This window comes from Anolis sagrei, chromosome 12, assembly GCF_037176765.1.
Source record: "Anolis sagrei isolate rAnoSag1 chromosome 12, rAnoSag1.mat, whole genome shotgun sequence".
In the NCBI taxonomy this organism is placed as follows: Eukaryota; Metazoa; Chordata; class Lepidosauria; order Squamata; family Dactyloidae; genus Anolis; species Anolis sagrei.
This window is the reverse complement of record NC_090032.1, coordinates 18,372,610-18,389,230: the sequence shown is the minus strand read 5'-3', so window position 1 is coordinate 18,389,230 and position 16,621 is coordinate 18,372,610. Positions and strand designations below refer to the sequence as shown.

Below are 16,621 nucleotides of genomic sequence, written 5' to 3'. Positions count from 1 at the left end.
AGAATCCACAAGGCTAAAGCAATAGAGTAATAGTTTGAAACTTCAAATCCATAGAATAAAGAGTTTGCAACTTTATATCCATGGGATAAGTTTGCAGTTTTCTACTATAGTTTTGCAACTTTAAATCCACAGAATAAAGAGTTTGCAACTTTATATCCATGGGATAAGTTTGCAATTCTCTATTATGTATAGTTTGCAACTTTGTATCCAGAGAATATATACAGTTTGCTATTTTGTTGCCATTGGCTAAAGTGCATGGAAGCTCCGCCTCCCTCTGTGACGTCACTGGGTCCAGCCAGACACTCCCCTTCCCTCCCCCCTCCCCTTCCGTGAAATACATAAAAGTGGGAGGAGGAAAAAGAAATTAAAAAAAAAACAAGGAGCAGCCAATCAAATGGCTGGAAGGGGATGACGTAGGCAACGGATTGGGCAGGGCTCTGGCCAAGGAGGAACTGCAGAACTTTGTATTTTCCTGCTGGGAAGGAAAAGAAGAAAGAGGAAAAGGTAAGTAAGAAGGGATGGGATGATTCACCCCTGTTTTGGAATTAATATGGACTGGCCCACTCTATCAGGCCCCGCCCCTTCAATTAATTGCCCCACTCCCCCCCCCCTTTCCTTATAAACAGACCCACTTCCTTCTCACCTGGATCTTGCCTACCTGGCCACGCCCCTCTTTTGGCCACGCCTCCTCCTTGCCACCACAAATCCTCAAAAAAATATTTTAAATGTGGGTTGTTGTGAGTTTTCTGGGTTCCAGACATGTGTATTGGCCTAGCAGGTTCAAGGTGTGGCTTCTTACTGCCTGGGGGAATCCTTTGTTGAGAGATGATTAGCTGCCCCTGGTTGTTTCTTGTCTGGAGTTCCCCTGTCTGTGAGTTTTTTTAACAATGGCCTAGCAGTTTCAAAGTGTGGCTTCTTACTGCCTGGGGGAATCCTTTGTTGAGAGGTGATTAGCTGTCCCTGGTTTGTTTCTTGTCTGGAGTTCCCCTGTTTGTGTTTTTAATAATGGCCTAGCAGTTTCAAGGTGTGGCTTCTTACTGCCTGGGGGAATCCTTTGTTGAGAGGTGATTAGCTGCCCCTGGTTGTTTCTTGTCTGGAGTTCCCCTGTTTGTGAGTTTTTTTAACAATGGCCTAGCAGTTTCAAGGTGTGGCTCCTTACTGCCTGGGAGAATCCTTTATTGAGAGGTGATTAGCTGTCCCTGGTTGTTTCTTGTCTGGAGTTCCCCTGTTTGTGAGTTTTTTAAATAATGGCTTAGCACTTTTGAGGTGTGGCTTCTTACTGTCTGGGGGAACCCTTTGTTGAGAAGTGATTAGCTGTCCCTGGTTGTTTCTTGTCTGGAGTTCTCCTGTTTGTGAGTTTTTAAAATAATGGCCTAGCAGTTTCAAGGTGTGGCTTCTTACTGCCTGGGGAAATCCTTTGTTGAGAGGTGATTAGCTGTCCCTGGTTGTTTCTTGTCTGGAGTTCCCTTGTTTGTGAGTTTTTTTAAATATTGGTAGACAGTTTTTGTTCCTTTCCATGGTTTCTTCCTTTTTGTTGAAATTGTCCACACGCTTCTTGTGGACTTCAATGGCTTGGGGTATCCTTTGTTTGGAAGTGCTAGCTGGCTCTGATTGATTTGGAGCCAGGCTTTGAAGCTGTTGTTGTTGTGTCTTTACTACAGATGAGTAGACCCCAAAAATCCTTGCAGGCTGCTCCCTGTCTGGGGGAATGCTTTACTGGGAGGTGTTAGCTGGCCCTGATTGTTTCCTGTCTGGAATTCCCATTTTCTGAATGTTGTTCTTTATTTACTGAACTGATTTTGGAGGTTTTTTCCCCCAGGCAGGAAGCAGCCAGGTTTTGAAGCTGCAAGGCCATTTGATGCTAACCAAGGTGGCCATTTGCAACATTCACACTTACCTCCAACAGACAAGAGTTCTTTCTCCCTCCCTGGACATCATTCCACAGATAGATAGATAGATAGATAGATAGATAGATAGATAGATGGGTTCATTCTCTCACCCTGGACATTCCACAGATATAGATATAGATATATACTCTTCACATGTGTGTAAATAGTTGTTGTGTCTTTACTACAGTTGTGTAGACTCCAAAAATCCTTGAAGGCTGCTCCCTGTCTGGGGGAATGCTTTGCTGGGAGGTGTTAGCTGGCCCTGATTGTTTCATGTCTGGAATTCCCGTTTTCGGAGTGTTCTTTATTTACTGTCCTCATTTTGGAGGTTTTTCCCCCTGGCAGGAAGCAGCCAGGCTTTGAAGCTGCAAGGCCATTTGATGCTAACCAAGGTGGCCATTTGCAACATTCACACCTACCTCCAACAGACAAGAGTTCTTTCTCTCACCCTGAACATTCCACAGATAGATAGATAGATAGATAGATAGATAGATAGATAGATAGATAAATAGATCAACTCATCACATGTGTGTAAATAGTTGTTGTGTCTTTACTACAGATGAGTAGACTCCAAAAATCCTTGCAGGCTGCTCCCTGTCTGGGAGAATGCTTTCCTGGGAGGTGTTAGCTGGCCCTGATTGTTTCACGTCTGGAATTCCTGTTTTCGGAGTGTTGTTCTTTATTTACTGAACTGATTTTGGAGGTTTTCCCCCCAGGCAGGAAGCAGCCAGGCTTTGAAGCTGCAAGGCCATTCAATGCTAATCAAGGGGACCATTTGCAATATTCACACCTATCTCCAACAGACAAGAGTTCTTTCTCCCTCCTTGGACATCATTCCACAGAGAGAGAAATCGAGAGAGATCAACTCTTCACATGTGTGTAAATAGTTGTTGTATCTTTACTACAGTTGTGTAGACTCCAAAAATCCTTGCAGGCTGCTCCCTGTCCTGGGGGAATCCTTTGCTAGGAGGTGTTAGCTGGCCCTGATTGTTTCCTGTCTGGAATTCCCATTTTCTGAATGTTGTTCTTTATTTACTGAACTGATTTTGGAGGTTTTTCCCCCCAGGCAGGAAGCAGCCAGGTTTTGAAGCTGCAAGACCATTTGATGCTAACCAAGGTGGCCATTTGCAACATTCACACCTACCTCCAACAGACAAGGGTTCTTTCTCTCACCCTGGACATCATTCCACAGATAGATAGATAGATAGATAGATAGATAGATCAACTCTTCACATGTGTGTAAATAGTTGTTGTGTCTTTACTACACTTGTGTAGACTCCAAAAATCCTTGCAGGCTGCTCCCTGTCTGGGGGAATGCTTTGCTGGGAGGTGTTAGCCGGCCCTGATTGTTTCATGTCTGGAATTTCTGTTTTCTGAGTGTTGTTCTTCATTTACTGTCCTCATTTTGGAAGTTTCCCCCAGGCAGGAAGCAGCCAGGCTTTGAAGCTGCAAGGCCATTTGATGCTAACCAAGGTGGCCATTTGCAACATTCACACGTACCTCCAACAGACAAGAGTTCTTTCTCTCACCCTGGACATTCCACAGATAGATAGATAGATAGATAGATAGATAGATAGATAAATAGATCAACTCTTCACATGTGTGTAAATAGTTGTTATGTCTTTACTACAGATGAGTAGACTCCAAAAATCCTTGCAGGCTGCTCCCTGTCCTGGAGGAATCCTTTGCTGGGAGGTGTTAGCTGGCCCTGATTGTTTCATGTCTGGAATTCCTGTTTTCTGAGTGTTGTTCTTGATTTACTGTCCTGATTTTGGAGGTTTTTCCCCCCAGGCAGGAAGCAGCCAGGTTTTGAAGCTGCAAGGCCATTCGATGCTAACCAAGGTGGCCATTTGCAACATTCACATCTACCTCCAACAGACAAGAGTTCTTTCTCTCACCCTGAACATTCCATAGATAGATAGATAGATGGATGGATGGATGGATGGATGGATAGATAGAGATCTCAACTCTTCACATGTGTGTAAATAGTTGTTGTGTCTTTACTACACTTGTGTAGACTCCAAATCCTTGCAGGCTGCTCCCTGTCCTGGGGGAATCCTTTGCTAGGAGGTGTTAGCTGGCCCTGATTGTCTGGAATTCCCATTTTCTGAGTGTCGTTCTTTATTTACTGTCCTGATTTTGGAGGTTTCCTCCCCCCAGGCAGGAAGCAGCTAGGCTTTGAAGCTGCAAGACTACTACGCAATATCCCAGAATACTTGTAGGGTATCAGAACAAACACAAAACCGTATATGTAATGAGAAAGTATAATATCAAAAAAGAGCATATAGTATGCAATTTACCAAATTAAATTGCTCTTTTGATATTATACTTTCTCATTACATAGGTTGTTTTGTGTTTGTTTTGATGCTGCAAAGCCATTCGATGCTAAACAAGGCGCAATATTCACACCTACCTCCAACAGACAAGAGTTCTTTCCCCCATCCTGGACATCATTCCACAGATATATAAACACAATTTTCCTAGTTTCCAACAGAGCTCACAACTTCAGAGGATGCCTGCCGTAGATGCAGGCGAAATGTCAGGAGAGAGTGCTTCTGGAACATGGCCGTACGGTCCAAAAAACTTGCAACAACCCAGAAAATTGGATTATGAATCGAATCTGTCAATAGTTGAATTGTGATTGATCGTATTATCTTTGCAGATGGAGGGGGACAGGCTGTCGGTGCCCCAAAACCCGGAGGACCGGTCTCAACGTAGCAGCATCTCCTCGGCCGGACCCCGAAGTGAGTAGAAAGGGGCCATAACTGAGGAGGCCCATAACTGGGAAGAGGGGCTCCTTTTCCAGCTCAAATAAGTGTGGAAAGATGGATAGCTGGGTGGATGATCCTTTCCAATTTTTCCCCGCAGATCACGACGTCCTGGTGTACCTCGTCGATGACACGGTAGTGCGCTTAACGGTGGACAACCTCTCCTCCGTCACGGCACAGGAGTTGCACCACATCGTGTCGAAAACCTTGCAGCTCCCAGAGGATGCGCACGAAATCTTTGCCCTGTGGCTGGTCTCTCCCGTTCTTGGTAAGGAACGGATTTTGTCTCGGCCTTGAATCTGCTATCAGTCTCTCCTGCAATCTGGCAGAGCACCTGACAGCCTGGTTAGTTTTCCTTTGCTGACTGAAAGCATTTTTCCTATCTTGTTGTTGTTCATTCGTTCAGTCGTCTCCGACTCTTCGTAACCTCATGGACCAGCCCACGCCAGAGCTCCCTGTCGGCCGTCACCACCCCCAGCTCCTTCAAGGTCAGTCCAGTCGCTTCAAGGATGCCATCCATCCATCTTGCCCTTGGTCGGCCCCTCTTCCTTTTGCCTTCCACTTTCCTCAGCATAATTGTCGTCTCTAGGAAGACAATTCCTATCTACTGGCTCATTAATTTCTGCAGCTGGCCCAGGTACCGAGCCTAGGAATTCTCTGGTAGCATGGAAATCACAAGGTACTTGATACAGGAATCTATCCAAGGCAAGGCTTCCAGAGACCTTAGACAATGTCTTGACTCAATTCAAACACTGCTTCGCCTGACTACAGATTCTGTACTTGACACTTTTATCCCCTAATCTACTCTATATCCCAAGCGGCAAGGAACAGATTTTGTTTCAGCCTTGAATCTGCTATCAGTCTCTCCTGCAATCTGGCAGAGCGCCTGAGAGCCTGGTTTGTTTTCCTTTGCTGACTGAAAGCATTTTTCCTATCTTGTTGTTGTTCATTCGTTCAGTCGTCTCCGACTCTTCGTGACCTCATGGACCAGCCCACGCCAGAGCTCCCTGTCGGCGGTCACCACCCCCAGCTCCTTCAAGGTCAGTCCAGTCACTTCAAGGATGCCATCCATCCATCTTGCCCTTGGTCGGCCCCTCTTCCTTTTGCCTTCCACTTTCCCCAGCATCATTGTCTTCTCTAGGAAGACAATTCCTATCTACTGGCTCATTAATTTCTGCAGCTGGCCCAGGTACCGAGCCTAGGAATTCTCTGGTAGCATGGAAATCACAAGGTACTTGATACAGGAATCTATCCAAGGCAAGGCTTCCAAAGACCTTAGACAACGTCTTGACTCAATTCCAACGTTGCTTCACCTGACTATAGATTCTGTACTTGACACTTTTATCCCCTAATCTACTCTATATCCCAAGCAGCAAGGAACAGATTTTGTTTCAGCCTTGAATCTGCTATCAGTCTCTCCTGCAATCTGGCAGAGCACCTGACAGCCTGGTTTGTTTTCCTTTGCTGACCGAAAACATTTTTCCTATCTACTGGCTCATTAATTTCTGCAGCTGGCCCAGGTACTGAGCCTAGGAATTCTCTGGTAGCATCGAAATCCCAAGGTACTTGATACAGGAATCTATTCAAAGCAAGGCTTGCAGAGACCTTAGACAACGTCTTGACTCAATTCCAACGTTGCTTCGCCTAACTATAGATTCTGTACTTGACACTTTTATCCCCTAATCTACTCTATATCCCAAGCAGCAAGGAACGGATTTTGTTTCAGCCTTGAATCTGCTATCAGTCTCTCCTGCAACCTGGCAGAGCACCTGACAGCCTGGTTTGTTTTCCTTTGCTGACTGAAAGCATTTTTCCTATCTTGTTGTTGTTCATTCGTTCAGTTGTCTCCGACTCTTCGTGACCTCATGGACCAGCCCACGCCAGAGCTCCCTGTCGGCCGTCACCACCCCCAGCTCCTTCAAGGTCAGTCCAGTCGCTTCAAGGATGCCATCCATCCATCTTGCCCTTGGTCGGCCCCTCTTCCTTTTGCCTTCCACTTTCCCCAGCATAATTGTCTTCTCTAGGAAGACAATTCCTATCTACTGGCTCATTAATTTCTGCAGCTGGCCCAGGTACCGAGCCTAGGAATTCTCTGGTAGCATGGAAATCACAAGGTATTTGATACAGGATTCTATACAAGCCAAGGCTTCCAGAGACCTTAGACAACGTCTTGACTCAATTCCAACGTTGCTTCACCTGACTATAGATTCTGTACTTGACACTTTTATCCCCTAATCTACTCTATATCCCAAGCAGCAAGGAACGGATTTTGTTTCAACCTTGAATCTGCTATCAGTCTCTCCTGCAATCTGGCAGAGCGCCTGAGAGCCTGGTTTGTTTTCCTTTGCTGACTGAAAGCACTTTTCCTATCAATTGGCTTATTAATTTCTGCAGCTGGCCCAGGTGCCAAGCCTTTCTCAAACTCAAAGCCCTGGGAATTCTCTGGTAGCAATTCACGCCCAGGGAACAGACCATCATCCCCAGCATCCACAATTCCTAACAGTAGGCTGTTAGGAATTGTGGGAGCTGATGTCCAAAACACCAAAATTTGCCCATGCCTGGTGTAGATGTACCCTTGATCTCAGTTATTTTCCTTGACTCCCCTTTTCTCTCCTTCTTGCAGAGCTGCAGCTGAAGCCAAAGCACCAGCCCTACAAACTTTGCCGTCAATGGCAGGACCTCCTCTTCCGATTCACCAGCTGCTCTGCGGACGACATTCTCGAAGGTGAGGATGTGAGCCGTATTTGTTCATGACCCCCTCGATTCCATCAGCCTTCTCCTTCCATTTTTGGGGCTCCGCAGAGGGCAACTAAAATGATCAAGGGTCTGGAGAACAAGCCCTATGAGGAGCGGCTTAAAGAGCTGGGCAAGTTTAGAAGGGAGGAGGGAGCAAGCTTGTTTTCTGATTCCCTGGAGACTAGGACACAATGGAGCAATGGCTTCAAACTACAAGAAAGGTGATTCCATCTGAGCATTAGGAAGAACTTCCTGACTGCTAGAGCTGTTCAGCAGTGGAACTCTCTGCCTCGGAGTGTGGTGGAAGCTCCTTCTTTGGAGGCTTTTATGCAGAGGCTGGATGGCCATCTGTCGGGGGTGCTTTGAATGCAATTTTCATGCTTCTAGGCAGAATGGGGTTGGACTGGATGGCCCATGAGGTCTCATCCCACTCTGTGATTCTAGAGGCTGGGTTGGTGGGTTTCCAACTTCCAGAAATGCAGTCATGTCATGGCCTTGTTTTCTTGTTTTGTGTGAAGCCAGGAAATTAGACCATGCCTTAGACCTGGCCTGTGTATATTTGAAACAAGGGAGAGAATTTCCATGGAAATGTGAGCAATGGAGGTGCCAGGGTGAGGGATGGGAGGCATGAGGGAAAGAAACTGTCAGTTGGAATTTTGTTTTCATACCCACTTTGTTTGTGAGCCTTCCGACTTTGTTCGTGAGGGAAAGAAACTGTCAGTTGGAATTTTGTTTTCATACCACAATGTATGCTTTTAGAAATAAAGCCTTCCCACTTTGTTCAGGAGGGAAAGAAACTGTCAGTTGGAATTTTGTTTTCATACTACAATGTATGCTTTTAGAAATAAAGCCTTCCCACTTTGTTTGTGAGGGAAAGAAACTGTGAGTTGGAATTTTGTTTTCATACCACACTGTATGCTTTTAGAAATAAAGCCTTCCCACTTTGTTTGTGAGGGAAAGAAACTGTCAGTTGGAATTTTGTTTTCATACCACACTGTATGTTTTTAGAAATAAAGCATTCCCGCTTTGTTTGTGAGGCAATTTCTTCACTAGAAAGTTACCAAACCAGACAGTCATGCCTAGCAAGAGAACATTGCTCAACAGAAGGATCTCAAAACAACCAGGAATACTAATCTGGTCCCTGCCATTGGACGTGGCAAGGACGTGGAGGGTTTCTGAGAAGCTTCCCCATAGGTTGTCCTACCTTGATAGTCCCCCTTCCGACCCTTGGCCCTTAGCGAGCCCTGTTTTGGCTCTCAGACCTTCTGACCCTTGGTGGGCCGCATTCTGGCCATCCCTTGTTCCTTTCATACCTCTGTGTTGGAGCTTTCTAGACTCCCTGTTGCGGAAAGCTTAGGTTTGAGCCGTTGTCTCTTCTCTCTTCCAGACGAGCCATCACTCCAGTTCCGACGGGACATCTTTTTCCCGAAACGGAAAGAAGTGCAGGTGAGCTCTGGCGAGATTTAGGGAGGGGTGGTCCAAACAAAAGGAGGGCTGTGCGAATCTCCAAATCAGAAGAAGACCTTTCCCTTTGGATTCTGATTCAGTTTGCGGGTTCTTTCCTCTCTTTCAAGATCCAAGATGAGGATGTCCTTCGGCTCTTGTTCGAGGAGGCCAAGTACAACATCCTGGAAGGGCGCTACCCGTCGGATTTGGCCGACTGCGAAGAGCTGGGAGCCTTGATCTGCCGCATCAACCTGGGCCCCTTCAACCCCAAGCAGCATACGGCCTGCTTCTTGAAGTAAGTCAAGATACAGGCACTCATGGAGGGCAATATTCTGCATAAGAAGTGTCTCTACAATGTAGGGTTAATGCAGTTTTGCACCACTTGAACCGCCATGGCTCTATGCATCTGTAGTTTCATCTTCTCTAGAATGCTGCTGCTTCACCAAACTACAGCTCCCACAATTCCATAGCATTGAATCCTGGGTGAGGGAAAGATACTGTCAGTTGGAATTTTGTTTTCGTACCACAATGTATGCTTTTAGAAATAAAGCTTTCCCACTTGATTCGTGAGGTCAGCTTCTGTTGAAGGCTTTCATGGCTGGAATCACTGGGTTGTTGTAGGTTTTTTGGGCTGTGTGGCCATGTTCTAGAAACAAGGGAGAGGGTTTCCATGGAAATGGCAGCAATGAAGCGGAGGAGTCAGGGGAGAGAAAGATACTGTCAGTTGGAATTTTGTTTTCATACCACAATGTATGCTTTTAGAAATAAAGCCTTCCCACTTTGTTTGTGAGCCTTCCCACTTTGTTCCTGAGGGAAAGAAACTGTCAGTTGGAATTTTGTTTTCATACCTCAATGTATGCTTTTAGAAATAAAGCCTTCCCACTTTGTTCGTGAGCCTTCCCACTTTGTGAAGTCAGCTTCTGTTGAAGGCTTTCATGGCTGGAATCACTGGGTTGTTGTAGGTTTTTTGGGCTGAGTGGCCATGTTTTTTGGGCTGTGTGGCCATGAAACAGGGGAGAGGGTTTCCATGGAAGGGGAGGAGTCAGGGTGAAGGAAAGATACTGTCAGTTGGAATTTTGTTTTCATACCACAATGTATGCTTTTAGAAATAAAGCCTTCCCACTTTGTTCGTGAGCCTTCCCACTTTGTTCGTGAGGGAAAAAAACTGTCAGTTGGAATTTTGTTTTCATACCACAATGTATGCTTTTAGAAATAAAGCCTTCCCACTTTGTTCGTGAGCCTTCCCACTTTGTGGGGTCAGCTTCTGTTGAAGGCTTTCATGGCTGGAATCACTGGGTTGTTGTAGGTTTTTTGGGCTTTGTGGCCATGTTCTTTGAAACAGGGGAGAGGGTTTCCATGGAAGGGGAGGAGTCAGGGTGAGGGAAAGATACTGTCAGTTGGAATTTTGTTTTCATACCACAATGTATGCTTTTAGAAATAAAGCCTTCCCACTTTGTTCGTGAGCCTTCCCACTTTGTTCGCGAGGGAAAGAAACTGTCAGTTGGAATTTTGTTTTCATACCACAATGTATGCTTTTAGAAATAAAGCCTTCCCACTTTGTTCGTGAGCCTTCCCACTTTGTGAGGTCAGCTTCTGTTGAAGGCTTTCATGGCTGGAATCACTGGGTTGTTGTAGGTTTTTTGGGCTGTGTGGCCATGTTTTTTGAAACAGGGGAGAGGGTTTCCATGGAAATGGCAGCAATGAAGGGGAGGAGTCAGGGTGAAGGAAAGATACTGTCAGTTGGAATTTTGTTTTCATACCACAATGTATGCTTTTAGAAATAAAGCCTTCCCACTTTGTTCGTGAGCCTTCCCACTTTGTTCGCGAGGGAAAGAAACTGTCAGTTGGGATTTTGTTTTCATACCACAATGTATGCTTTTAGAAATAAAGCCCACCCGAAAAACCTACAACAACCCGGTGAAAATGGTGTCCAATGACTTTAAATCTTGCCCAATCTATGGCAGGGGGGTCCTAGTGGCACACTTGGTTAAACCGCTGAGCTGCTGAACTTGCTGACCAAAAGGTTGGTCCTTCGAATCCCGGGGAGTGGGGTGAGCTCCTGCTGTTAGGCCCAGCTTCTGCCAACCTAGCAGTTTGAAAGCGTGCAAATGTAAGTAGATCAATCAATTCTGCATCTGTGAAAAGGTAACGGCACTCCATGTAGTTATGCTGGCCACATGACCTTGGAGGTGTCTATGGACAACACCAGCTCTTTGGCTTAGAAATGGAGATGAACACTACCCCCCCCCCCCAAGAGTCAGACACAACTTGACTTAATGTCAGGGGAAAGCTTTACCTTTACTTTTAACCTATGGCAAATCTATCACTAGGGATTTCTGGTGAGGCTTGTTCAGAAAAGGTTTCTTCTGAGGCCGAGAGAGTGTGTCCACCTAAGGTAAGATTTGAACCACTTTATCGAAATGGGTGTTTTCTTCTGTCTAGAGAGCGACTGGACTCCTTCTTGCCTCCCCATCTTTGCCGACGGGGCCACGGCCTCCTCTCCGCAATTTGGAAACGTGGGGCCACCCGACTGCCTGCCGACGAACAGGGCCTTCTTCGCGCTTTCCAGCGGGTTCCGGAGGAAGACGGCGCTTGCGAAGACCGTGCCGCATTGCGCCAGCTCTACCAGGCTTATTTGCAGAAGTGCCACCTCCTGCCTTACTACGGGTAGGTGTCCTGTCCCTACTGAGGAACATGGGGCTGAATGAGAGCCTTTATCTTAAACTAGCCGTCCCCTGCCACGTGTTGCTGTGTCCCAGTCTGTATATATGTGTTTTGTGTGTGTGTATATGTTTGTGTATCTGTGTATATTTGTGTGTTTGTGTGTGTGTGTGTGTTTTGTGTGTGTGTATATGTTTGTGTATCTGTGTATATTTGTGTGTTTGTGTGTGTGTGTGTATGTGTGTATGGGTGTATATATATATGTGTGTGTGTATGTGTGTGTTTTGTGTGTGTGTATATGTTTGTGTATCCGTGTATATTTGTGTGTTTGTGTGTGTGTGTGTGTATATATGGGTGTATATATATATGTGTGTGTGTGTGTATGTGTGTTTTGTGTGTGTGTATATGTTTGTGTATCTGTGTATATTTGTGTGTTTGTGTGTGTGTGTGTGTATATATATGGGTGTATATATATATGTGTGTGTGTGTATGTGTGTTTTGTGTGTGTGTATATGTTTGTGTATCTGTGTATATTTGTGTGTTTGTGTGTGTGTATATATGGGTGTATATATATATGTGTGTGTGTGTATGTGTGTTTTGTGTGTGTGTATATGTTTGTGTATCTGTGTATATTTGTGTGTTTGTGTGTGTGTGTGTGTGTATATATGGGTGTATATATATATATGTGTGTGTGTGTATATGTGTGTATATATTTGTGTTTATACATGTATATGTATATTGTGTATATATCTGTGGTTGTCTATATGCATATTTGTGTTTATGTATGTATATTTGTGTGTGCTTGAGTATATATGTGTGTGTATGTACGTGTGCTTGTGTATGTATGTATGTGTGTGTGTGTGTGTGTGTGTATCTATATAAATAAAAATGTAATGTTCGTTTGTGAGATTAACAGAACTCAAAAACCACTGAATGAATTGACACCAAATTTGGACACAAGACACCTAACAAACTAATGTATGTCCACTCAAAAAAATGATTTTGTCATTTGGGAGTTGTAGTTGCTGGGATTCATAGTTCACCTACACTCAAAGAGCATTCTGAACCCCACCAACGATGGAATTGAACCAAACTTAGCACACAGTTCTCCCATGACCAACAGAAAATACTGGAAGGGTTTGGTGGGCAGTGTCCTTTGGTTTTGGAGTTGTAGTTCACCTACATCCAGAGCTCACTGTGGACTCAAACAATGATGGATCTGGACCAAAATCTACATGAATATTCAATATGCCCGAATGTGAACACTGGTTTGGGGAAAGTTTGGGGAAAATAGAATCTTGATATTTGGGGGTTGTAGTTGCTGGGATTTATAGTTCACCTACAATCACAGAACATTCTGAACCCCACCAATGATAGAATTGGGCCAAACTTCCCACACAGAACTCCCACGTGGGCCACAGCAATGCGTGGCAGGGGACGGCTAGTGTGTGTGTGTATGTGTGTGTGTGTGTGGTGTATTTTGGGGGGGTTTAAGTCCGTTCTGCTGGTTTTTTGTTTTGTTTTTGTTTGTTTGTTTGTTTGTTTGTTTGTATTTTTAGGGGGTGATGAACACTCGTTGGACTGTTAGATGTATGGTGTCCAAATGTTGGGTCAATTCGTCCAGTGGTTTCTGAGTTATGTTAATCCCACAAACGAACATTACATTTTTATTTATATAGACTAGCCGTCCCCTGCCTTGCGTTGCTGTGGCCCATATGGGAGTTCTGTGTGGGAAGTTTGGCCCAATTCTATCGTTGGTGGGGTTCAGAATGCTCTGTGATTGTAGGTGAACTATAAATCCCAGCAACTACAACTCCCAAATGTCAAGATTCTATTTTCCCCCAAACTCCACCAGTGTTGACATTTGGGCATATTGCGTATTCGTGTAGAGTTTAGTCCAGATTCATCATTGTTTGAGTCCACAGTGATCTCTGGATGTAGGTGAACTACAACTCCAAAACTAAAGGACACTGTCCACCAAACCCTTCCAGTATTTTCTGTTGGTCAGGGGAGTTGTGTGTGCCAAGTTTGGTTCAATTCCATCGTTGGTGGGGTTCAGAATGCTCTTTGATTGTAGGTGAACTATAAATCCCAGCAACTACAACTCCCAAATGTCAAGATTCTATTTTCCCCCAAACTCCACCAGTGTTGACATTTGGGCATATTGCGTATTCGTGTAGAGTTTAGTCCAGATTCATCCTTGTTTGAGTCCACAGTGATCTCTGGATGTAGGTGAACTACAACTCCCAAACCAAAGGATACTGCCCACCAAACCCTTCCAGTATTTTCTTTGGTCATGGGAGTTGTGTGTGCCAACTTTGGTTCAATTCCATCGTTGGTGGGGTTCAGAATGCTCTGTGATTGTAGGTGAACTATAAATCCCAGCAACTACAACTCCCAAATGTCAAGATTCTATTTTCCCCAAACCCCACCAGTGTTCGCATTTGGGCATATTGAGTATTTGTACCAAGTTTGGTCCAGATCCATCATTGTTTGAGTCCACAGTGATCTGTGGATGTAGGTGAACTACAACTCCCAAACCAAAGGACACTGCCCACCAAACCCTTCCAGTATTTTCTTTGGTCATGGGAGTTATGTGTTCCAAGTTTGGTTCAATTCCATCGCTGGTGGGGTTCAGAATGCTCTGTGATTGTAGGTGAACTATAACTCCCAAATGTCAAGATTCTATTTTCCCCAAACTCCACTAAATTGAGTATTCTTGTAGAGTTTGGTCCAGAGGCACCTAACGATCATCCAGTCTCACCCCTTCTGCCATGCACCCGGCTTCTGTTGAAAAACCTCCAGAGATGACACGTCTAAAGGACTCCCATGCAGGATGTTCCACCGTTGAACAGCTCTCAAAATTCAGGCGGATTCTCTTTTCCTGAATCCTGAATCCATTCTCCTTGTCTCACCATCCCTGCTGACTGTTCTCTCCGTTGCCTCTTTCAGGTGTGCCTTTTTCTCCGGGGAAATTGACAAGCCGGCCCAAGGCCTCCTTCACCGGAGCGGACGCAAAGCCGTGACGGTCGCCATCAGCTTGGAAGGCGTCTACATCATCGACAGCAAAGAGAAGGTAGCTATGGACAAGAGCAAGGTGGAGTTTGGGGAAAATACACCTTGACATTTGGGAGTTGTAGTTGCTGGGATTTATAGTTCACCTACAATCAAAGAGGATTCTGAACCCCACCAATGATAGAAGCCATACTTCCCACACATGAACAACAGAAAATAATGGGAGTGTTTGGTGGGCCTTGACCTTGAGTTTTGGAGTTGTAGTTCACCTACATCCAGAGAGCATGTGGACTCAAACAATGATGGATCTGGACCAAACTTGGCACGGATACTCAATACGCCCAAATGTAAACACTGGTGGAGTTCCGGGAAAATACACCTTGACATTTGGGAGTTGTAGTTGCTGGGATTTATAGTTCACCTATAATCAAAGAGCATCCTGAACTCCACCAACGATGTTAATGAACCATACTTGACATACAGAACTCCCATGGCCAACAGAAAATACTTGAAGAGTTTGGTGGGTATTGGCCTTGAGTTTTGGAGTTGTAGTTCACCTCCATCCAGAGAGCACTGTGGACTCAAACAATGATGGATCTGGACCAAATTTGGCACAAATACTCAATATGCCCAAATGTGGACACTGGTGAAGTTTGGGGAAAATACACCTTGACATTTGGGGGTTGTAGTTGCTGGGATTTATAGTTCACCTATAATCAAAGAGCATCCTGAAGTCCACCAACGATGTTAATGAACCGTACTTGACATACAGAACTCCCATGGCCAACAGAAAATACTTGAAGAGTTTGGTGGATATTGGCCTTGAGTTTTGGAGTTGTAGTTCACCTACATCCAGAGAACACTGTGGACTCAAACAATGATGGATCTGGACCAAACTTAGCACAAATACTCAATACACCTAAATGTGGACACTGGTGGATTTTGGGGGAAATACACCTTGACATTTGGGATTTGTAGTTGCTGGGATTTATAGTTCACCTATAATCAAAGAGTATCCTGAACTCCACCAACAATGTTAATGAACCATACTTGACATACAGAACTCCCATGGCCAACAGAAAATACTTGAAGAATTTGGTGGGTATTGGCCTTGAGTTTTGGAGTTGTAGTTCACCTACATCCAGAGAGCACTGTGGACTCAAACAATGATGGATCTGGACCAAACTTGGCACTGATACTCAATACGCCCAAATGTAAACACTGGTGGAGTTCTGGGAAAATACACCTTGACATTTAGGAGTTGTAGTTGCTGGGATTTATAGTTCACCTATAATCAAAGAGCATCCTGAACTCCACCAACAATGTTAATGAACCATACTTGACATACAGAACTCCCATGGCCAACAGAAAATACTGGAAGGGTATGGTAGACATTGGCCTTGAGTTTTGGAGTTGTAGTTCACCTACATCCAGTGAGCACTGTGGACTCAAACAATGATGGATCTGGACCAAACTTGGCATGAATACCCAATACGCCCAAATGTAAACACTGGTGGAGTTCCGGGAAAATACACCTTGACATTTGGGAGTTGTAGTTGCTGGGATTTATAGTTCACCTACAATCAAAGAGGATTCTGAACCCCACCAATGATAGAAGCCATACTTCCCACACATGAACAACGGAAAGTAATGGGAGTGTTTGATGGGCCTTGACCTTGAGTTTTGGAGTTGTAGTTCACCTATATCCAGAGAGCACTGTGGACTCAAACTGATGGATCTGGACCAAATTTGGCACAAATACTCAATATGCCCAAATGTGGACACTGGTGAAGTTTGGGGAAAATAGACCTTGACATTTGGGAGTTGTCGTTGCTGGGATTTATAGTTCACCTACAATCAAAGAGCATTCAGAACCCCACCGACAATAAAATTGGGCCAAACATCCCACACAGAACCCCTACGACTAGCAGAAAATACTGTGTTTTTTGATTATCTTTGCCCCCCCCCCCCTCCCACAAGGGTCCCGACTCCCAGTTTGAGAAACACTGATCTAGATCTTGCTGGAGAGTTTTGTGTTGTTGTTTTTTTCATCCCATCCTTCTCTCTTTGGCAGCATGTCTTACTGGGCCTGCGGTTCCAGGAACT

General features: G+C 44.9%; 1 protein-coding gene across 1 annotated transcript in view; it reads left to right on the top strand.

The window, feature by feature from the left end:
* Positions 1–398: 398 nt before the first annotated feature.
* FRMD8 (FERM domain containing 8) overlaps positions 399–16,621 on the top strand; it is a 25,174-nt gene continuing 8,951 nt past the window's right edge. The window contains exons 1-9 of the mRNA XM_060758350.2: positions 399–504; positions 4,552–4,633; positions 4,758–4,925; positions 7,281–7,382; positions 8,781–8,839; positions 8,968–9,134; positions 11,282–11,506; positions 14,453–14,576; positions 16,590–16,621. The exon at positions 16,590–16,621 is cut by the window's right edge and continues 112 nt beyond it. Coding sequence (XP_060614333.2) covers positions 4,552–4,633; positions 4,758–4,925; positions 7,281–7,382; positions 8,781–8,839; positions 8,968–9,134; positions 11,282–11,506; positions 14,453–14,576; positions 16,590–16,621 — 959 coding nt within the window. The 5' untranslated portion in view covers positions 399–504. The remainder of the gene's footprint in view (positions 505–4,551; positions 4,634–4,757; positions 4,926–7,280; positions 7,383–8,780; positions 8,840–8,967; positions 9,135–11,281; positions 11,507–14,452; positions 14,577–16,589) is intronic.